At 38.3% G+C, this 24,216-nt stretch overlaps 1 protein-coding gene and 1 pseudogene across 2 annotated transcripts in view; one reads left to right on the top strand and one right to left on the bottom strand.

The window, feature by feature from the left end:
- MAGT1 (magnesium transporter 1) overlaps positions 1–24,216 on the top strand; it is a 59,470-nt gene that overhangs the window by 6,320 nt on the left and 28,934 nt on the right. For both annotated transcript variants that reach the window (XM_019824007.2, XM_004000661.5), the window contains exons 2-3: positions 3,716–3,885; positions 7,943–8,060. In XM_019824007.2, the coding sequence (XP_019679566.1) occupies positions 3,716–3,885; positions 7,943–8,060 (288 nt within the window). The remainder of the gene's footprint in view (positions 1–3,715; positions 3,886–7,942; positions 8,061–24,216) is intronic.
- LOC111558823 lies at positions 16,546–16,635 on the bottom strand (annotated as a pseudogene).

The raw sequence follows: 24,216 nt of genomic DNA, 5'->3' as shown, positions 1-24,216 counted from the left end.
AAATGAAACTGTTGTGTCGCTGCCTTTTCTTGGCTCTCTTAATCCTTCGTAGCCCTAAAATATTCATCATACTTGATTATTACTAACAGGATTAGAGATATTAATTGACTTCCTGTTAGTGGGATTATTTTGTGGCCATACTAATTAAAATGTTTCCAGAGAAGAGAGAGTTCAAGCTTACTTAACTTTGTTGGTAAGTATTTTAATTGTGAATAATATTGCTCCTTTTTTTGTTTTATTTGAGTAGAATATAGTGTAGTTCAAGAAGGAGGAAAATTACTTGATTGTAAAAGTCTTTCCTTATAAATTTAGTTTTTTCCATAACAACCCTGTATTTTGTTGTGAATAAATGTATTTAATACAAATTAAAAACTGAATGGATATGTTTTCTTAAATGTTTTGTAAAACTGTTAGTGGAAAAATTATTTGCAATAGTTGTTTCCAAATCAATTGCTTTTTGTAGTTTCTGAATAATTCATTTGATAAACCACCTACTTTTCTGTACTATAGTTCTTTGTGGATCTTACCAATAACTATAAAATATTAATAAATAGAAGGGCATGAAGGGCATGGGCAACATTTTAATTCTTTACTTTTGAAGGTTATGTCTTTGGAAAATAAAGGGTATCTGGGGAATGTATAGTGGGACTTAGTGTAGATGCTGTAGAAAAACAAAATTTTTATTTCTGAGCCATAGCTTTCAGTACCCAAACAATGGGCTGTAGACAATGGATAAAAGGTACCCTAAGGAAGAAGTTTCTTCAGTACTAGAGATTTTACACTGATCAAGAAAGCTTTCAACTCAGGGCGCCTGAGTGGCTCAGTGGTTGAGCATCTGACTCCTGATTTTGGCGCAGGTCATGATACTAGGGTCACGGGGTCAAGCCCTGCATTGGGATCCACACTGAGCATGGAGCCTGGTTAGGATTCTCTCTCCCCTGCTCTGCCCACCTGTACCACTCACGTACTCTAGCTCAAAAATGAAAAATAAGTTACAAAATTAAAATAAAAAATGAAAGCTTTCAACTCAAATGTGAAAAGAGAAGCTCCATTATAAAACCACATACTAGAGAAGACAGAAGGCTAGTGAAAGAAGTATCTAGGACCTGTACTTTAAAAACTATAAAACATTGATGAATGAAATTGGAGATGACACAAATAAATGGGAAGATATCCCATGCTTATAGATTGGAAGAAGAAATACTGTTAAAATGTCCAAACTACACAAAGCAACTACAGATTTAATGCAATCCCTATCAAAATACCAACAACATTTATCACATAACTAGAAAAAACAATCCTAAAATTTGTATGGAGCCATAAAAGACCCCAAATAGCGAGAGCAATCTTGAAAGCAATAAAGCTCGAGGTATCACAATTCCAGACTTCAAGTTATACTACAAAGCTGTAGTAATCAAAACCGTATGCACTGGCACAAAAATAGACACATTGATCAATGGAACAGGATAGGAAGCCCAGAAACAAACCTATGATTATATGGTCAATTAATCTTCAACAAAGGAGGCACTGGAAAAAAAGACAGTCTCTTCAACAAAGGGTGTTGGGAAAACTGGACCTCTTCCTTGCATTATACATAATAATAAACTCTAAATGGATTAAGGACCTAAGTATGAGACCTGAAACTGTAAAAATCCTAGAAGAGAGCACAGGCGGTAAAGTCTGTAACATAGGCCATAGCAACATTTTTCTAGATGTCTTCTTTATCCATACGTCTATGGACATTAGGTTGCTTCCATATCTTGGCTGTTATAAATTATGCTATAGTAAACATAGGGGTGCATATATCTTTTTGAATTAGTGCTTTTGTTTTCTTTGTGTAAATACCCAGGAGTGGAATTACTGGATCATATGGTATTTCTGTTTTTAATTTTTTGAGAACCTCCACAGTGGTTGCACTAATTTATACTCTCATCAGTAGTGCATAAGGGTTCCTTCTCCACATCCTTGCCAACACTTGTTATTTCTTGTCTATTTGATTCTAGCTATTCTGACAGTTGTGAGGTAATATTGTGGTTTTGATTGCATTTCCCTGATGATTAGTGATGAGCATTTTTTTTCTGTTTCTGTTGGCCATCTGTATGTCTTTGTAAAAATGTCTATTCAGGTTCTCTGTCCATTTTTTTAAAAAGTGTTTCTTTATTTTGAAAGAGAATGAGCATTAACAGGGTAGGGGTGGAGAGGGAGAGAGAGAATCCCCAACAGGATCTGTGCTGTCCATGAAGAGCTTGACATGGGGCTCAGTCTCACAAACTGGGAGATCATGACCTGAGCTGAAATCAAGAGTCAGACGCTTAACTGACTGAGCCACCCAGGTGCCCATTTTTAATGAGGTAATTTGATTTTTGGTATTGGCACAGTTGAATTTTGATAGTTTTTAAAATTATATTGTAGCTACTAATCCTTTGTCAAATACATGATATTAAAATATTTTTCCCCACTCTGTAGCTTGTCTTTTCATCCTCTTACCATGGTTTTTCCTAGAGAAAAGGTTTTAATTTTGATGAGGTTTATCTTTTTTTTTTCTTTTTTATGGATCGTGCTTTTTGGTTTTAGGTCTAAGAACTCTTTAACTACCCCATGATCCTAAATGTTCTCTCCTATTTTTTTTCCTAAAAAAGTCTTTTTTCAGTAAGTTCTATGCTCAACATGGGGCTTAAACTCACAACTGCGAGATCAAGAGTCAGATGCTCTACTGACTGAGCCAGCCAGGCGCCCCTTTTTTTTATTTTTTCCTAAAATTTTTAATTTTTTAAATGTTTATTTTTTGACAGAGAGAGAGAGAGCAGGAGCAGGGGAGGGGCAGAGAGAGAATGGGAGACACAGAATCTGAAGCAGGCTCCAGGCTCCAATCTGTCAGCACGGAGCCCAACGCGGGGCTTGAACTCATGAACTGCGAGATCATGACCAGAGTCAAAGTTGGACACTTAACTGAGCCACCCAGGCACCCCTTCCTAAGATTTTTTATAGTTTTAATTTTTATACTTAAGCATGTGATCCAATTTAAGTTTTTTGTATAAAGTGTGAAGTTTAGTTCGAGGTTTGTGGTTTTTACTATGGATGTCCAGTTGCTCCAGCACTGTTTGCTGAAAAGGCTCTCCTTCCTTTACTGAGTTGTTTTTGCACCTTTGTGAAAAATCAGTTGGCTATACTTATTATAGGTCTATTTTTGGGTTCTTGTCTCTATGCCATTGATCTATGTATCTATTCTTTTTTATCAGTACCACCCTGCGTTGCTTACTGTAGCTATATAGTAAGCCTTAAAATCAGGTAGAGTGATTCTTCCAATTTTGTTCTTTGTTTTTGAGATTGTTTTAACTATTCCAGTTTCTTTATAGGCGTGTTTTGTTTTGGTTTTGAGAAGCAACATCTTATACAAAAAGTAGCTGGTTGGTTTAACTCAACATTCTTTGGAATCTTTGGTAAATGAAAGGTTTTATGATTTTATATTTTATTTATTAGTAAATAATAAGTAATTCACATCAACAGTATAGTATCTTATTAAATCTCATTATGAAATAATAGAATTTTAAGAATAAATATCATAATCAGCTCCAATTAGTAGATTCTATTTTTCTGTCTTTCACATTTTCTACGTACCTCTGCTTGTTAGTCTTGGTTTTTAAGTTGCTTAGTTCAAAGGAACTTCAGATGACAAGTTGAGAGCATTAACACTATGCTCCTCCCTTTTTTTTAGATGGTGTTATCAGAAAAGGTTAGTCAACTGATGGAGTGGACCAATAAAAGACCCGTAATAAGAATGAATGGAGACAAGTTTCGTCGCCTTGTTAAAGCCCCACCAAGAAACTACTCCGTTATTGTCATGTTCACTGCTCTCCAACTTCACAGACAGTGTGTTGTGTGCAAGTATGAACTTTCAACTATACTTTAAAATTAAATAACATAAGATTTTAACCATTTCTCAATCCCAGAAGAACCAAATTGGTTCAGTGGGTACATAAACAATTAATGTCTGTATCTTACTTAGGATGTCTGTAGTAACACATAATACTACTGCCCTTTTACAGTATTTCTTAGTTTCCCACATTAGTGGGGGGAACAAAAAACAAGGATAAAGTATTCTGGTAGCCATGATAGGAATAACGTAAAAGTTGAATAATCGTCTTGTAAATTGGTGTCACTTATACAAATGTATGCTAGTAGCATTGATGTAGTATTTTATCATTTGTAAGTACTTTCAATTTCATACTCTTATTTTATACAACAACCCCAGAAGGTAAGTAAAGCAAGTATTCTCTCATTTATGAAGAAACAAGTTCCAACATTTTTAACTGGTTTACCCAAAAGTAGAGATAATTATTAATGCAATAATGGTAGCTATATCCAAATTTGAAATTACAAGAGAACATTTTTAGAAAATAAAGATGTATGATTTAGAGATGTTTTCTTTTTTCTAGATTATTTTGTTGTGATTATAAACTGTGGAAATGGTGACTAATCTCAGTTAAACTTTCATCAAACAATGGTGTATTGATTTTATTTTCCTGTTTCTGAATGATCTTAGGAACAAAGATTGATATTTCTTTAAACAAAAGGACTTTAAACAAAAGGACTATATTTCTTTAAACAAAAGTACAAATAGTGGGTACTGAAAAATAGAACAGCTTTAGCTTTTTGGTGTTTTTTTTTTTAACTTATATTTGAGATCAGTGTGTGTGGTCTGGGAATTCACTTTAAATGAAATGACAAAGCTACCCTGTGAAGAACTAATTTAATAAAATCTTGAAGGCTTTCCAAATTCTGACAACCTGGGCCTATGTGAAGGAATAGACAATTTTTTTTTTTTAGAATATATATTATGCTACCCCAAGACTTCTATCTTTTCTTAAAGGTTTTTCTCCCTAGAGTTAAGAGATAGTCAAGGTAATTGGTCCCATAGTACTTATATTTGAAGAGATGTTATGAATAAACGTAAAATCTAAAATCACTCCTTTTTTTAAATTTTCTTTTCTTTTACTTTTAAATTTACATCCAAATTAGTTAGCATATAGTGCAGCAATGTTTCAGGAGTAGATTCCTTAGTGCCCCTTACACATTTAGCCCATCCCCCCTCCCACAACCCCTCCAGTAACCTTCTGTTTGTTCTCCATATTTATTAGTCTCTTATGCTTTGTCCTCCCTGTTTTTACATTATTTTTGTTTCCCTTCCCTTATGTTCATCTGTTGTGTGTCTTAAAGTCCTCATATGAGTGAAGTCATAAGATTTTTGCCTTTCTCTGACTAATTTCACTTAGCATAATACCCTCCAGTTCCATCCACGTAGTTGCAAATGGCAAGATTTCATTCTTTTTGATTGCCAAGTAATACTCCATTGTATATATATACCACGTCTTCTTTATCCATTCATCCATCGATGGCCATTTGGGCTCTTTCCATACTTTGGCTATTGTTGATAGTGCTGCTATAAACATGGGGGTGCATGTGTCCCTTGGAAACAGCACACCTGTATCCCTTGGATAAATGCCTAGTAGTGCAACTAGGGTAGTTCTATTTTTAGTTTTTTGAGGAACCTCCATACTGTTTTCCAGAGTGTCTGCACCAGCTTGCATTCCCACCAACAATGCAAAAGAGATCCTCTTTCTCTGCATCCTCACCAACATCTGTTGTTGCCTGAGTTGTTAATGTTAGCCATTCTGACAGGTGTAAGGTGGTATCTCATTTGTATTTCCCTGATGATGAGTGAAGTTGAGCATCTTTTCATGTGTCGGTTGGCCATCTGGATGTCTTCTTTGGAGAAAATTTTTTTTTTAACATTCATTTTTGAGAGTGAGAGACAGAGCATGAGCAGGGGAGGGGCAGAGAGAGAGGGAGACACAGAATTGGAAGCAGGCTCCAGGCTCTGACCTGTCCTCACAAAGCCCGACGCAGGGTTCAAACTCATGGATCGTGAGATCATGACCTGAGCTGAAGTCGGACGCTCAACCGACTAGCCACCCAGGCGGCCCTCTTTTTTAAAAATTTTTAAATGTTTTTTATTTATTTTTGAGAGAGAGAGAGACAGTGTGAACATGAGAGGGGCAGAGAGAGGGAGACACAGAATCTGAATTAGGCGTTAGGCTCTGAGCTGTCAGCACAGAGCCCAATGCAGGACTTGAACCCATGAATCGCGAGATCATGACTTGAGCCGAAGTCAGATGCCCAACTGACTGAGCCACCCAGGTGCCCCTAAAATCACTTTTTTTCCTTTATGTTTACTTATTTTAGAGAGAGAGAGAGACCAAGTGTGAGTGGGGGAGGGCCAGAGAGAAAGGGAGACAGAATCCAAAGCAGGCTCCAGGCTCCAAACTGTCAGTGCAGAGCCCGACACGGGGCTCAAACTCACGAACTGCGAGATCATGACCTGAGCTGAAGTCAGATGCTCAACTGGCTGAGCCGCCCAGGCGTCCCCTAAAATCACTCTTAGTTCAATAATTTACTCAGCAACCAAGAGTATATAAAAAATCAGGAAACAAACACAAACTCCTTCATAATTCTGTATTAAATGCAAATTAATGACAAGTGTTTATTAGTATCTTACTTTCTATAGTACCAAATTTAATATTAGCTCACATTTTCCTAAACTCATTGAAAAAATAAAAGTTAACAGCAATGTGTATAATACTATATATTTGGTGCTATCAGGATGAGAAGTGTAAGATGCCTATCCTTATAATACGGCTAGGGAAATGAATTCCACACATGAAAATTTAGCTGACAATATAAGGCAATTTATAATTAAGTAGCAAATGGATTATGTACATAATACATACTACAAGATTTCAGGAAGGACTTAAAATAGGAAGATTGGGATTGGCCTGAAGAAGAAAGGATTTGTATTAAGGCTAGACAGATGGATCAGATTTAGATAGAAGTAGGAAATTTTGGTTACAAATAAAAATGTGTGCAAGGGTACAGAGATAGTGGTAAATAAAGTGCTGGAATTAAGAAATCCTGTTTTAGATTGATTAGTAGTAAGGCTACATAAAAGCTAGATGCCTTATTAGGACTAGATGATAAAGAACCTTGACTGACCAGTGAAAGCTTAGAGACTGTTCTAAGGTAGTAGAAAAGCAATAGTGGTTTCTGAAAAGAGTAGGAGTTTCAGGAAAGTAGTAATTTAGGAAGACTGATGTATATTGCAGTGTAAGAAGGATTGGAGGAGAAACTAGAGTCAGTATTTTAATATTCTAATGTCCAATATTAAGGATCTGACTTTAGCTGGTGCCAATGAAAGTTAATTAGAAGGGATGGAGTAAAAGATAATTGCAAATGAAGAATGATCAGATCTTGGAAACTGAAAACATTTGGGCAATAAGGGAAAAGTCAAACGTGACTTGAGGTTTCACTTAATCTCAATTCCCTAGATTCTTCTTATCTTTCACCCTAATAATTCCTATGACTGTATTTTTATTTACTAACTAGCATGTTACATATTAGATTTATAAAATGGATTACTATTATAGCCTTCTTTCTCTGGAAATACTTAAACCTTGTCTTTAAACATTTAAGTAATTTAGAGTATTAAAAAAGCTGTTGTACACTTAGCTGTATTTTTCCAGTGACTACTTAAAGAGCTTTGAAATAAGAAACAGGCACAAAGTATGAAGCTGAGTCGAGTAACTACTTTCTGTTGAAATCCCTAGCACTTAGGATAAGCCTTCTCTCATAGCAAAACGGTGGCAATTTTTTCCAAGGTTTGTCCTAACCCTGTCAGCAGAGCCTTACTGCTCGCTCGCTCTCTCTCTCTCTCTCTCTCTCTCTCTTCCTCTCTTCCTTCCTTTCCTCCCCTCTCTTTCTCTCTTAAAAATATTTCCCCCCTTTGGAAAAACTGCTATGGCTTCTTTGGCTCTGTTTTACTGCTGACAAACTAGATTGCTTTTAAAAATGTTTTATGTTTTATCTTCACAAATCTGCTTGTATCTAGGCAAGCTGATGAAGAATTTCAGATCCTGGCAAACTCCTGGCGATACTCCAGTGCATTTACCAACAGGATATTTTTTGCTATGGTAGATTTTGATGAAGGCTCTGATGTATTTCAAATGGTAAGATCTTTGGCTTATTTTATTAAGTAGGGATAAACTAACTATAGATAAAGTAGAATATCTTTTTCAATGGTCACAAGAATTCTTATTTATATATTCTTTATTATCTAAGTACAATGGATATACAATGTCATATTGCTTTCAGGTGTACAACATAGTGATTTCACAATTCCATCCATTACTCAGTGCTCAGCATGATAAGGGTATTCACCATCCATCACTACACAATGTTATTACAGTATTTTGACTATATACCCTATGCTCTACTTTTCATTTCTGTGACTTGTTTTATAACCGAAAGTTTGTTCCTCTTAATCTCCTTCACCTATTGCCCATCCTCCCTTCCCTCTGGCAACTACCAGTTTGTTATCTGTATTTCTTTGTAAAAACAATATTTTTAATGTTTATTTTTGAGAAAAAGAGAGTGCAAGTGAGGGAGGGGCAGAAAGAGAGAGACACAGAATCTGAAGCAGACTCCAGGCTCTGAGCTGTCAGCACAAGGCCAACATGGGGCTCTAACCCATGAACTACGAGGTCATGACCCGAGCTAAAGTAAGACACTTAACTGACTGAGCCACCCAGGCGCCCCTGTTCTCTGTATTTCTGAGTCTGTTTCTGTTTGTTTGTTGGTGTGTTTTTTAGATTCCACATATAAGTGGGGCGCCTGGGTGGCTCAGTCGGTTAAGCGGCCGACTTCAGCTCAGGTCATGATCTCGCACGCAGTCCGTGAGTTTGAGCCCCGCGTCGGGCTCTGTGCTGACAGCTCAGAGCCTGGAGCCTGTTTCAGATTCTGTGTCTCCCTCTCTCTGACCTTCCCCCGTTCATGCTTTGTCTCTCTCTGTCTCAAAAATAAATAAACGTTAAAAAAAATTTTTAGATTCCACATATAAGTGAAATCATGTGGTATTTTTCCTTCTCTGACTTATTTCACTTAGCGTAATACCCTCTAGTTCCACCCATGTTACCACAAATGGCAAAATTTCATTCTTTTTCATGGCTGAGTAATAGTTCGGTGCGTGTGTGTGTGTGTGTGTGTGTGTGCGTGCGCGTGCGCATGCATATATACATGTCATATCTTTTATATCCATTCATCTATCGATGGACATGTGGGTTGCTTCTATATCTTGGCTATTATGAATATCTCTGCAATAAATAGGAATGCGTATCTTTTCTTTTTTTTAATTTAACTTTATTTTTTATTTTTTAAAATTTACATCCAAATTAGTATGTAGTGAAGCAATGATTTCAGGAGTAGATTCCTTAATGCCCCTTACCCATTTAGCTCATCCCCCCTCCCATAACCCCTCCAGCAACCCTCAGTTTGTTCTCCATATTTATGAGTCTCTTTTGTTTTGTCCCCATCCCTGTTTTTATATAATTTTTGTTTCCCTTCCCTTATGTTCATCTGTTTTGTCTCCTAAAATCCTCATATGAGTGAAGTCATATGATTTTTGTCTTTCTCTAATTTCACTTAGCATAATACCCTCCAGTTCCATCCACGTAGTTGCAAATGGCAAGATTTCATTCTTTTTGATTGCCGATTAATACTCCATTGTATATGTGTGTGTGTGTGTGTGTGTGTGTGTATACACACCACATTTTCTTTATCCATTCATCCATCGATGGATATTTGGGCTCTTTCCATACTTTGGCTATTGTTGATAGTGCTGCTATAAACATGGGGGTGCATGTGTCCCTTGGAAACAGCACACCTATATCCCTTGGATAAATGGCTAGTAGTGCAATTGCTGGGTCGTAGGGTAGTTCCATTTTTAGTTTTTTGAGGAACCTCCATACTGTTTTCCAGAATGGCTGCACCAGCTTGCATTCCCACCAACAATGCAAAAGAGATCCTGTTTATCCACATCCTCGCCAACATCTGTTGTTGCCTGAGTTGTTAATGTTAGCCATGCTGACAGGTATAAGGTGGTATCTCATTGTGGTTTTGATTTGTTATTTCCCTGATGATGAGTGATGTTGAGCATTTTTTCATGTTTCAGTTGGCCACATGGATGTCTTCTTTGGAGGAGTGTCTATTCATGTGTTTTGCCCATTTATTCACTGGATTCTTTGTTTTTTGGGTGTTGAGTTTGATAAGTTCTTTGTAGATTTTGGATACTAACCCTTTATCTGATATGTCGTGTGAAAATATCTTCTCCCATTCTGTCGGTTGCCTTTCAGTTTTGCTGATTGTTTCCTTCGCTGTGCAGAAGCTTTTTATTTTGAGGAGGTCCCAGTAGTTCATTTTTATAGGAACGCATATATCTTTTCTAATGTTTTCATTTTCTTTGGGTAAATAGTAGTGTAATTCTTGGGTCATATGAGATTTCCAATATTAATTTTTTGAGGCATCTGCATACTCTTTTCCATAGTGTTGCACAAATTTACATGTCCACACCAACAGTGCACAAGGGTTCCCTTGTCTTCACATCTTTGTCAACACTTGTTATTTCTTGTCTTTTTGATTCAAGCCATTCTGACAGGTGTGAGTCAGTATCTCATTCTGGTTTTGATTTGTATTTCTGTGATGATTAGTGATATGGAGCATCTTTTCATATGTCTATTGGCCACCCATATGTCTTCTTTGGAAAAATGTCTATTCAGTTTCTCTGCCCATTTTTTAATTGGATTATTTGGGGGTTTTTTGGTGTTGAGTTATAGAAGTTCTTTATATATTTTGGATATTATCCCTTTGTTAGATATGTGATTTGCAAATATCTTCTATTCAGTTAGGTTGCCTTTTTGTTTTGTTGATGATTTCTTTCCCTATGCAAAAGCTTTTTATTTTGGTATAGTCCCAATAGTTTATTTTTTATTTAATTTCCTTTGCCTGAGGATACGTATGTATAAATATGTTGCTATGGCCAATGTCCAGGAGATTACTGTATGTGTTTTCTTTTAGATTTGTGGTTTCATGTCTCACATTTAGGTTGTAGGACTGCTTTTGTGGTGTCCCAAAGATTTTGGACTGTTATTTTTCTCTTTTCATTGTTTCCATGTATTCTTTAATTTTCTTTTTGATTTATTTGTTGACCCATTGGTTGTTTTAGGCCCCATGCATTTGTGTTTTTTATGGGTTTTTTTTTCTTGTAATTGATTTCTAGTTTCATTGCATTGTGATTGAAAAGATGCCTGATATGATTCCAATCTTCTTAAATTTTGAGACTTGTTTTATAACCTAATTTATGATCTTTTGAGGAGAATGTTCCACGTGCACTTGAAAAAAATGTGTATTCAGCTGGGTTTTTTGGATAGAGTGTCCCATATGTATCTGTTAGGTCTGTCTGGTCTAATGTGTCATTCAAAACCACAATTTTTTTTATTGATTTTATGTCTCGATGATCTACCCATTGATGTCAGTGGGATGTTAAAGTCTCCTACTATTATTGCATTATTGTCAATGTCTCTCTTTATATGTTAATATTTGCCTCATTTATTTCAGTGCTCCTATGTTGGGTGTGTATTTATAATAGTTGTATTGTTAAATTTATCCTTTTATCATTATGTAATGCCCTTCTTTGTCTCTTGCTACAGTCTTCTGTTTTAAGTCTGTTTTCTCCGATATAAGTGTACCTGGCTATTTTTCCTGCCTTCATTTTCATGGAATACATTTTCCATTCCTTCACTTTCAGTTTGTGTGTTTCTTTAGGTCTGAAATGAAACTTTTGTAGGCAGCACATAGATTGTTCTTGTTTTTTATCCATTTGGTCACCATATTTTTTTGAGAGAGAGAGAAAGAGCACAAGAGAGCACACACAAATGGGGGAGGGGAAGAGAGAGAGAGGGAGAGAGAAAGAGAGAATCTTAAACAGTCTCCACATCCAGCACAGAGCCCAAAGGCGGGGCTTAATCTCACAATCCTGAGATCATGACCTCAGCCAAAATCAAGAGTCAGACACTTGGACGCCTTGGGTGGCTCAGTCAGTTAAGCGTCTGACTTCAGCTCAGGTCATGATCTCTCTGTTTGATGGTTTAAGGGTTTGAGCCCCACATTGGGCTCTGTGCTGACAGCTCAGAGCCTGGAGCCTGCTTCAGATTCTATGTCTCCCCCTCTCTCTGCCCCTCCTCTGCTCATGCTCTCTTTCTCAAAAATAAGTAAACATTAAAAAAAAAAATTAAAGAGTCAGATGCTTAACCAGCTGAGCCACCCAGGTGCTCCATGATATGTTTTTTGATTAGAGCATTTAGTTCAGTTAGAGTAGTTACTGATAGGTATGTACTTAGTGCCATTTTGTTATTTTTTTTCTGGTTGTTTTTGTAGGTCTTCTCTGATCTATATTTTCTTCTTCCCTTGTGGTGTGATGGATTTGTCTAGTGTTGTGGGTGGATTATGACATTCTATGTTACCTTGTTTTTAAGATTTTGTATATCCCTTGACTAATTTTTGTAGATATAATTGATTTTACTTCTTTTGTGTTTTAACTTCCATGCTGGCTTTATAAGTGATTGATCTAATACCTTTACTGCATTTTTGCTTTCATCATTGAAATTTCCTCATTTCATAATTTTCTTCTAGTTATGGCCTTTTTCCACTTAAAGAATGCCCCTTCATGATCTCACTATTGGTGAGTTTGAGCCCCACATTGGGCTGTGCTGTCAATGCACAGCCTCCTTGGGATTCTTTCTCTGTCCCTCTCTCTCTGCCCCTCCCTGCTCTCTCTCTCTCTCTCTCTCTCAAAATAAATAAACTTTCTTTTTTTTAACGTTTATTTATTTATTTATTATTATTATTTTTTTAAACGTTTATTTATTTTTGAGACAGAGAGAGACAGAGCATGAACGGGGGAGGGTCAGAGAGAGGGAGACACAGAATCTGAAACAGGCTCCAGGCTCCGAGCCGTCAGCACGGAGCCCGACGCGGGGCTCGAACTCACGAACCGCAAGATCATGACCTGAGCCGAAGTCGGACGCTCAACCGACCGAGCCACCCAGGCGCCCCAACGTTTATTTATTTTTGAGACAGAGAGACAGAGCATGAACGGGGGAGGGCCAGAGAGAGAGGGAGACACAGAATCTGAAACAGGCTCTAGGCTCTGAGCTGTCAGCACAGAGCCTGATGCGGGGCTGGAACTCAGGGACTGCAAGATCATGACCTGAGCCAAAATCGGACGCCCAACTGACTGAGCCATCCAGGCACCCCAAAGTAAATAAACTTTTAAAAAATAAAGAATACCCTTATCATTTACTCTAAGTTTGGTTTAGTGGTGATGAACTTCTGTAACTATTTTTTTTGTCTCAGAAACTCTTTATCTGCTCTTCAATTCTGTTGATAACCTTACCTGGTAGAGTATTTTTGGTTGCTGGTTTTTTTTCTTTCAGCACTTAGAATATATCATGCCACTCTCCCTTCTGGTCTGCAAAGTCTCTGCTGAAAAACTCAGCTGGTAGCCTTACTGGGCTTCCCTCGTATGTAACTGTTTTCTCTTGCTGCTTTTAAATTTCTCTATTATTAATTTCTGCCATTTTAATTATATGTTTTTGTGTAGACCTACTTGGATTCATCTTGTTTTGGGTTTTCTGTGCTTTCTGGACCTGGATGTCAGTTTCCTTCCCCATATTAGAGAAGTTTTCAGCTATTTTTTCTTCAAATAATTTTTTCTTCCCCCTTCTTTCTGTCTTCTTCTTCTGGGATCCCTGTAATGCAAACATTATTATGCTTGATGATGTCATAGAGGTCCCTTAAGCTGTTCTCTTTTTTAAAAATATTTTATTTTTAAGTAAAACAACGTGGCACTTGAACTCTTGACCCTGAGATCAAGGGTTGCATGCTCTTGCAACTGAGCCAGCCAGGTACCCCAAGCTGTTCTCTTTTTTTTATTATTCTTTTATCTTTCTGCTATTCAGCTTTGTTGCTTTATATTATCCTGTCTTCCAGATTGCTGATCCATTCTTCTGTGTCTCCCAGTCTGCTGTTTATTCCCTCTAATGCATTTTTTAATTCAGTTATTGTGTTCTTTACCTCTGTCTGGTTCTTTTGGATAGTTTTTATCTCTTTTTTGAAGTTCTCTCTGAGTTCATCCACCTTCTTTTCAAGTCCAGTGAGTACTTTTATTTATTTATTTTTGAATATAATTTATTGTCAAATTGGCTTACATCCAATACCCAGTGCTCATTCCAATAGGTGCTCTCCTCAATGCCCATCACCCATTTTCTCCTGCTCCCCACCTCCCCACCCACCCTTAGTTTGTTCTCTGTATTTAATAGTCTTTTGTGGTTTGCCTTCCTCCCTCTCTGTTTGTATCTATTTTTTCCCTTTCCCTTCCCCCATGGTCTTCTGTTCAGTTTCTCAAGATCCACATATGAGTAAAAACATATGATATCTGTCCTTCTCTGACTGACTTATTTCACTTAGCATAATACCTTCCAGTTCCATCCACGTTACTGCAAATGGCATGATTTCATTCTTTCTCATTGCCAAGTAGTATTCCATTGAATATATAAACCACATCTTCTTTATCCATTCATCAGTTGATGGGTATTTAGGCTCCTTCCATAATTTGGCTATTGTTGAAAGCGCTGCTATAAACATTGGGGTACAAATGCCCCCATGTATCACCACCAGTGAGTACTTTTATGACCATTGCTTTTAACTCTTTATCGGGCATATTGCTTATGCCCATTTTGTTTAGCTCTTTTTCTGTGATTTTGGCTTGTTCTTTTATTTGGGACACATTCCTCTGTCTCCTCATTTTGTCTATTTCTGTGTTTGTTTCTTTGTGGTCATGTAGGTCACCTACATCTTCTGGTCTTTTTTTTTTTTCCTGGTCTTGAAAGTAGTGGCCTTGTATAGGAGAGGCCTCATGGTGCCCTGTAGTACAGTTACCCTGTACACCAGAACCAAGTGCTCCCTATATGAGCTACATGTGCCCTCCTGTTGTGGATGAGCTGTGATTACTGTGGGCCTGCTGGTGGGCGGGGCTGGCCCTCACCCCAACTGGTTTCAATAACCAATTCACCTACTGCAGGTGCAGTAGACAGGGTTTGGTTCCTACACTGTTGAGAGGCCCTGCTGCAGCCCTCATGGGCTTGTTGGTGGGTGGGTCTGGCCCTAAACCTGGTTGTTTACAGCTAGGTGCTGTGATAGCTACAGATGCAGGGAAGGGTAGTGCTGGTGCTGGCTGTCTGTGCAGTCAGCTAAGAGGCCCACCTTTAGGAACTGCAGGCATGCTGTTGTATGTGGTTATCTCCTCCCCACCCCAGGACAGAATTCATTTTGGAAGGGTGCTAGTTCCAACTGGAGCTGCCTGCCAAGTGTGGTGGGGCAGAAGCCACTTTGCAGGGGCACCTGCCAAGGTGTGTGTGTTAAGTGGGGCAGGTCTAAAGAGGAATGCCAGAGCCAGACATGTGGCACTAACAAGGTAGATGGAGAGTGTGTGAACTGGCTTCCACAAGTGTCTGAATATGTAGGCTAGGGGTGGGCAAGATAAAAATGGTACCCACTAGCACTTTTGTTCCCAGAGAAGTCTGCAGATCCCTGCCCCTCCAGCACATGTCCTAAAATTGGTGAGTAAATTTCCTTCATATATACCCCAGGTACTTTTCAAACTGCTGCTTCTGTATTCAGGCTAAGTCATTTAGTGTGCTGATTCTTTGAACGTAGGGATTCGTTCTCTTTTTCCTATTTCCTTCTTGCTCTCCCGGAGTTAAGCCCCACTTCTTTTCTTTTCTTTTTTTTTTTATAACTTTTTTTAATGTTTATTTATTTTTGAGATAGAGACACAGAGTGTGAGCAGGGGAGGGTCAGAAAGAGAGGGAAACACAGAATCCGAAGCAGGCTTCAGATTCTGAGCTGTCAGCACAGAGCCCGACGTGGGGCTCGAACCCACAAACTGAGATCATGACCTGAGCCAAAGTCAGCTGCCAACCAACTGAGCCACCCAGGCGCCCCTTAGCCCCACTTATTTACAAAGCAAGATGTATGGAGACTTACCTTCCCAGTGCAGGCCTTCAGGGCCAGGGGTCCCTGGTGTGGGATCTGATTGCCTTGCTCCTCTGTGCTTGTGATGTCCCTTGTATTTGTGGTCATTTGTACTGGGGGTTTGGTTTCCAACCACATCTCCATTCCTTCTACCCTTTTTGATGTGGTCTATCTACAGCTAGCCGTGGAAGATCTTTTCTGCCAGTATTCAGGTCATTTTCAGAATTAGTTTGCAATACATGTAGTTGCTGCCTCAATGTGTCCACGGGACAAGGTGAGCTCAAGGTCCTCCTACTCCTTCATCTTCCCTTGGCCACAAAAAGTTTTAAATATTTATTTATTTTGAAAGAATGTGAGTGAGTTGGGGGGAGGGGCAGAGAGAGAGGGAGAAGGGGAATCCCAAGCAGGCTCCACACTGTCAGCACAGAGCCCAGTGCAGGGCTCTTTCCCGTGAACCCTGAGATCATGACCTGAGCCAAAACCAAGAATCCAATGCTTAACCAACTGAGCCACCCAGGTGCCCTGGACACAAGAAATTTTAAATAGGACTTGTTTTTCTTTCTTTTCTTAAACATGGAATGCTTCATGAATTTGTCATCCTTGTGCAGGGGCCCTGCTAATATTCTCTGTATCATTCTAATTATAGTACTGACCAGTTTTAACTCTACAATTTATCAAGTAATTTTTTAAATCACAGTGTGAATACCACCATTGTGCCACCATTATGTAATAGTGAAGTTCTTAGTAGAACTAGGTACCTGTCTACCCTCTTGCTTCCTGACTTAGTGGAAAATCTCCTTATTCCTGTTCAAAGCTTAACCCTTTTCCTGTGCTTTGAATCCCATACCCATTAGCTCTATTAATCATGACCTCTTGCACCTGTATTTTTTTCACCTGTATTTAAAAAAAAAGTTTTTTAAGTTTATTTATTTTGAGAGACAGAGCGGAGGAGGGGCAGAGAGAGAGGGAGGGAGAGAATCCCAGGCAGGCTCCATGCTTCCAGTGCGGAGCCTGATCCAGGGCTTGAACTCACAAACCATGAGATCATGACCTGAGCCAAAACCAAGAGTTGGACACTTAACCGACTGAACCACCTAGGCATTCCAGCACCTGTACTTTTTAAAATTAAGACTTAAAAAAAGGTTTTTTTAGGGGCGCCTGGGTGGCTCAATCGGTTAAGCAGCCGACTTCGGCTCAGGTCACGATCTCATGGTCCGTGAGTTCGAGCCCTGCGTCAGGCTCTGTGCTGACAGCTCAGAGCCTGGAGCCTGTTTCAGATTCTGTGTCTTCCTCTCTCTCGGACCCTCCCCCGTTCATGCTCTGTCTGTCTCTGTCTCAAAAATAAATAAACGTTAAAAAAAATTAAAAAAAAGTTTTTTTAATGTTTTATTTATTCTTGAGAGAGAGACAGACAGAGAGACAGAGCATGAGTGAGGGAGGGGCAGAGTGAGAGAGGAACACAGAATTTGAAGCAGGCTCCAGGCTCTGAGCTGTTAGCACAGAGAGTCTGATGCCGGGCTAGAACTCACAAGCCATGAGATCATGACCTGAGCCAAAGTCAGACGCCCAACCGACTGAGCCACCCAGGCACCCCAAGGCTGTTTTAAGAGCAGCTTAAGGTTCACAAAAGAATTGAGGGGCAGATAAGGAGATTTCCCTTATATCCCCTCCCCTCACACATGGGTAGCCTCTCTCATTGTCAACATTCCCCACCAGAGTAGTACATTTGTTATAGTTGATGAACCTGCATTGACACATCATAAACACCCAAAGTACATAGTTTACATCAGGATTCACTCATGATCTTGTACATTCTATTGGCTTAGACAAATGTATAATGATATGTATCCATCAGTATGGTATTATAAAGAGTATTTTCACTGCCCTAATAATCCTCCATACTCTGCCAATTCATCCCTCCCCCCATCCCTTGGTAACTACTGATGTTTTTACCATTTCCATATTTTGCCTTTTCCAGAATGTCATATAACTAGAATCATACAGTATGTAAACTTTTCAGATTGACTTCTTTTACCTAGTAATATGTATTTAAAGTTTCTCCATGTCTTTTCATAGCTTGATGGTTCATTTCTTTATAGTGCTCATAGTGCTCATAGAATAATATTCTATTGTCTGGATGTACCAGATTTTCTTTATTCATTCATGTATTGAAAGACATCTTAATTGCCTCCAGGTTTTAGCAATTAAGAATAAAACTCCTGTAAACATCCATGTGCAGGTTTTTGTACAGACATTAAGTTTTCAGCTCCTTTGGGTAAATATCAAGGAGTGTGATTGCTGGATCATATGGTAAGAACATGCTTAGTTTTGTAAGAAACTGCCAGTCTTTCAAAGTGGCTGTATCATTTTTCATTTCTGACAGCAATAAATGAGAGTCTCCATTGTTCCACATAGTCATCAGTATTTGGTGTTGTCAAGTGTTCTGCATTTTGGCCATTCTAATAGTTGTATAGTGGTATCTTACTGTTTTAATTTGCATTTCCCTGATGACATATCACGTAGAGCATCTTTTCAAATGTTTATTTGCCATTCATACATCTTCTTTGATAAGGACTTTGGCCCATTTTTTCTTAAAGTAGGCTTCATGACCCATATGGAGCCCAATGTGGGGCTTCAACTCATGACCCTGAGATCAAGACCTGACCTGAGATTGAGTCAGAAGCTGAACTAAGTGATCCGGGTGCGCCATGGCCTATTTTTAAATCGGCTCATTTGTTCTCTTATTGTTGAATTTTAAGAGTTCTTTGTATATCTTAGAGAACAGTCATTTATCAGATGAGTGTATTGCAAATTTTTTTCTCCCAATCTGTGTGTCATCTTGTTTTCTGGACTCTTTTTCACCAAGCAGAAGATTTTAATTTTAATGAAGTACAATTTATGAGTTATATCCATCATAGATAATGTCTTTGGTGTCATATCTAAGAAGTCATCACTATATCCACGGTCATGTAGGTTTTCTCCTATGTTACCTTCTAGGAGTTTTATATTTTTTCCTTTTACATTTAGGCCTTTGATCCATTTTTAATTAATTTTTGTGAAAAGCATAAAGTCCACATTTAGATTAGGTGGATTATTTATTTATTTTGCTCATGGACATCCAGTTGTTTTAACACCATTTGTTGAAAAGACTGTCCTTTCTCCTTGTAACTGCCTTTCTCTTTTGTCAAAGATCAGTTTTATGTGGGTCTATTTCTGGGCTCTCTGTTCTGTGCCATTGATCTATGTGCTTTTTGGCTAATACAACAGTCTTGATTACCATAGCTTGAAGCTGAGTAGTGACAGTCCTCCAACTTTGTTCTCCTTCAACATTGTGTTGGTTATTCTGAGTCTTTTTTGTCTCCATATAAACATTAGAATAACTTTGTCAATATCCACAAAATTAATTGCTGGGATTTTGACTGAGACTGTATTGAATCCATAGATGAAGTTGGGAAGACATTTTGACAATATTGAGTCTTCCTATCCATGAACATGAAATATCTCTCCATTTTGCTAGTTCTTCTTTGATTTCTTTTATCAGAGTTTTGTAGTTTTCCTCATATTGGTTTTGTACATATTTTGTTAGATTTATACTTAAATATTTCATTGGGGGATGCTAATATAAATGGTATTTTTTAATTTTTTAATATTTTATTTTTTAATTTTTTTAATGTTTTTATTTTTGAGAGAGAGAGAAAGAGAGAGAGAGAGAGAGAAAGAGTGAGAGTGAGGGAGGGACAGAGAGAAAGGGAGACATAGAATCCAAGGCAGGCTTCTGGCTCTGAGCTGTCAGCACAGAGCCTGATGCGGGGCTTGAACTCATGAACTGTGAGATTATGTTCTGAGCCAAAGTCAGACACTCAACCAACTGAGCCACCCAGGCGCCCATTTCATTTATTTTTGAGAGAGAGAGAGAGAGAGCAAGTGGGTCAGAGACAGGGGGACAGAGGATTCAAAGCAGGCTCTGCACTGACAGCAGCGAGCCCGATGTGGGGCTCAAACCTGTGAATTGTGAGATCTTGACCTGAGCCAAACTCGGATGCTCAAACCAATGAGTCACCTAGGCTCCCCTTTAATATTTCTTTAATGTTTATTTTGTTTTTGAGAGAGAGAGAGAGAAAGAGCATAAGCAAGGGAGTAAAAAGAGGGAGACACAGAATCCAAAGCAGGCTCCAGGCTCAGAGCTGTCAGCGCAGAGCCCAGTGCGGGGCTTGAGCCCATGAACTGTGAGATCGTTATGTGAGCCGAAGTCAGGTACTTAACTGACTGAGCCACCCAGGTACCCTGTATTGTTTTTTATGTCAAATTTCTCTTGTTCATTGCTGGTATATATGGAAGCAGTTGACTTTTGTATATTAAACTTGTAATCTGCAACCTTTCTGTAATCGATTATTAGTTACAAGAGTTATTTTGGTCGATTCTTTTGGATCTTCTACATAGATGATCCTGTCATCCGTAAACAAAGACAATTTTTTCCTTCCTTCCCAATCTATATGCCTTTTATTTCCTCTTTTATCTTATTGCATTATTGCATTAGTTAGAACTTCTAGGATGATGTTGAAAAGGATTGGTTACAAAGGCCATTCTTGTACCTAATCTTACTAGGAAAGCTTTGAGTTTCTCATCATTAAGTATAATGTTATGGCACAAAAACAGACACTCAGATCAATGGAACAGAAGAGGGAACCCTGAAATGGACCCATAAATATATGGCCAACTAACCTTTAACAAAGCAGGAAAGAATAAAGACAGTCTCTTCAGCAAGTGGTGCTGGGAAAACTAGACAGCGACATGCAGAAGAATGAACCTGGACCACTTTTTTACACCATACACAAAAATAAACTCAAAATGGATGAAAGACCTCAATGTAAGACAGGAAGCCATCAAAATATTCAAGGAAAAAGCAGGCAAAAAACTCTTTGATCTTGGCCACAGTATCTTCTTACTCAACACATATCTGGAGGCAAGGGAAACAAAAGCAAAAATGAACTATTAGGACCTCATCAAAATAAAAATTAGTGAGAGAAAGACAGATATATTGACTTCACTCATATGAGGACTTTAAGAGACAAAACAGATGAATATAAGGGAAGGTAAACAAAACTAATACAAAAACAGGGAGGAGGACAAAGCGTAAGAGACTCATGGAGAACAAACAGAGGGTACTGGAGGGGTTGTGGGAGCAGGGATGGGCTAGATGGGTAATATACTCCTGAAATCATTATTGCACTATATGCTAACTAATTTGGATGTAAATTAAAAAAAAAATATGGGCGCCTGGGTGTCTCAGTCAGTTAAGCATCTGACTTCAGCTCGGTCATGATCTCACAGTTTGAGATTTCAAGCCCCGCATCGGCCTCTGTGCTGACAGCTCAGAGCCTGGAGCCTACTTCAGATTCTCTCTCTCTCTCTCTCTCTCTCTCTCTCTCTCTCTCTCTAAAAAATAAATGAACATTAAAAAAAGTTAAAAAGATAAAATTAATAAAAAAATGTAACATCAGAAGGAAAAAAAAGTATAATGTTATTTGTAGGATTTTTGTAGGCATTTTTATCAAGTTGAGGAAGCTCCCCTCTAAGTTTACTAAGAGATTTTATCATGAATAAGTTTGGATTTGTCAAATGCTTTTCCTGTATCTATTGATAAGATCATGTGATTCTTTTTAGCCTATTGTTATGATAAATTGCATTATTTTTTATTTTAATTTCAATATAGTTAACATACACTGTTACATTAGTTTCAGGTGTGCAATATAGTGATTCAGCAATTCCATACAACATCCAGTGCTTTTGACAAGTCTACTCCTTAGTTTCCATCACCTATTCCACCCATCCCCACACCCACCACCCCTCTGGTAACCATCAGTTTGTTCTCTATAGTTAAGAGTCTGTTTCTTGGTTTGTCTCTCTTTTTTTCCTTTGCTCATTTGTTTTGTTTCTTGAGTGAAGTCATATGATATTTGTCTTTGTCTGAATGATTTATTTCACTTACATTATGCTCTCTCACTCCATTCGTGTCATTGCAACTGACAAGATTTCATTCTTTTGTATGGCTGAATAATATTCCAATGTGTGTGTGTGTGTGTGTGTGTGTGTATGTGTGTGTGTGTGTGTGTGTGTGTGTATACCATATATATATACCACATCTTCTTCATCCATTTGTCTATTAGTTGGACCCTTGGGCTGCTTCGATAACTTGGCTGTTGTGAATAATGCTGCCGAAGACATAGGGGCACTTGTGTCCCTTTGAATTGGTATTTTTGTATTTTTTGGGTAAATACCCAGTAGTGCAGTTATTGGATTATAGCGTGGTTCTATTTTTAACTTTTTTAGGAATCTCCATACTGTTTTTCACAGTGGCTGTACCAATTTGCACTCCCATTAACAGTGCAGGATTCCTTTCTCTCCAAATCCTCACCAATACTTGTTTCTTTGTATTAATTAATTTTTGAATATTGAACCACCCTTGTGTACTTGGTTTAAATTTTTCTTGGTTGTGGTGTATAATTCTTTGTGTACATTAATGATTTAATTTGTTCATATATTTTTTTATGTTTATTTATTTTGAGAGAGAGAGACAGAGCGTGAGTGGTGGAGGGGCAGAAAGAGAGGGGGAGACCCAGAATCAGAAGCTGGCTCCAGTCTCCGAGCTGTCAGCACAGAGCCCAATGCGGGGCTTGAACTCACAAACTGCAAGATCATGACCTGAGCTGAAGTCAGACCTTAACCAACTGAGCCACCCAGGCGCCCCAATTTGTTCATATTTTGGTTAGAGTTCTTGTATCCACGTTCATGAGAGACATTGATGTGTGGTTTTCTTATAATGTCTTTGTTTTGGGTATGAAGATAAAAGATATGCTTTATCTTCTGAAAGAGATTGTAGAAATTGGTATAATGTCTTCTTTATATGTTTGGTAGAATTCACTGTTGAACTCATCTGAACCTGGTGCTCTCTATTTTGGAAGGTTATTATTATCGATTCCATTTCCTTAATAGGTATGAGCCTATTCAGATTGTTTATTTTGTGTGTGTGAGTTTTGGCAAATTATGTCTTTCAAAGAACTGGTCCATTGCATATAGGTTATCAAATTTGTTGATAGTTTTTTTTTTTTTTTTACTATCCTTTTAATGTCCATAGGATCTGTAGTGATAATCTCTCTTTCATATCTTAGTATTATGTGTCTTCTCTCTTTTTTTTTTTTTTTTGAGAGAGAGAGAGAGAGAGGGCACAGTGAGCGAAGTACAGAGAGGGGGAAAGAGAGAGAGATAAGCAGGGCTCACCTGAAGTGGGGCTCATGATTTTTTTTTTTTTTTTTTTACCCAGAGTGGGGCACAAGCTCACTGGATGCGGGACTCAAACTCACGAACTGTGAGATCATGACCTGAGCCGAAGTCAGATGCTTAACTGACTGAGCCACCCAGGCACCCTCTCGTTTTTTCTTAATTTGACCAGACACTTATCTATTTCTTTGATCTCTTCAAAGAACAAGCTTTTGGTTTCATTGACTTTTCTCTATTGACTATTTTGAATTTCATTGGTTTCTGCTCTAATTCTTTTAATCTATTTTCTTCTACTAAATTTGGATTTAATTTGCTCTTCTTTTTTTGGTTTTGTAAAGGGGAAACTTAGATTATTGGTTTTAGATATTTTCAACTTTTTTTTTTATTTTTGGGACAGAGAGAGACAGAGCATGAACGGGGGAGGGGCAGAGAGAGAGGGAGACACAGAATCGGAAACAGGCTCCAGGCTCCGAGCCATCAGCCCAGAGCCCGACGCGGGGCTCAAACTCACGGACCGCGAGATCGTGACCTGGCTGAAGTCGGATGCTTAACCGACTGCGCCACCCAGGCGCCCCGGTTTTAGATATTTTTTCTCATTATACATTCAATGTTATAAATTTTCCTCTAACCATTGTTTTTGCTCTATCCCACAGATTTTGGTAAGTTGTGTTTCCATTTTCATTTAGTTCAAAATATTTTTTTAAAGTTTATCTATTTGAGACAGACAGAGACAGCACAAGTAGGGAAACGACAGAGAGAGGTTAGAGAATCCCACGCACGCTCCATGCTGCTAGTGCAGAGCCCAACCTATGAGATCATGACCTGAGCCAAAATCAAGAGTTGGACACTTAACCGACTGAGCCGCCCAGGCACCCCTAGTTCAAAATATTTTTATATTTTTCTTGAGATTTCTTCTTTGACCAAGTGTTAATTAGAAATGCATCATTTAATTTTCACATA

This window comes from Felis catus, chromosome X (genome assembly GCF_018350175.1).
Source record: "Felis catus isolate Fca126 chromosome X, F.catus_Fca126_mat1.0, whole genome shotgun sequence".
Lineage (NCBI taxonomy): Eukaryota > Metazoa > Chordata > Mammalia > Carnivora > Felidae > Felis > Felis catus.
Note: the sequence above shows the minus strand (reverse complement) of the source record. Positions and strands in the feature narration are given on the sequence as shown.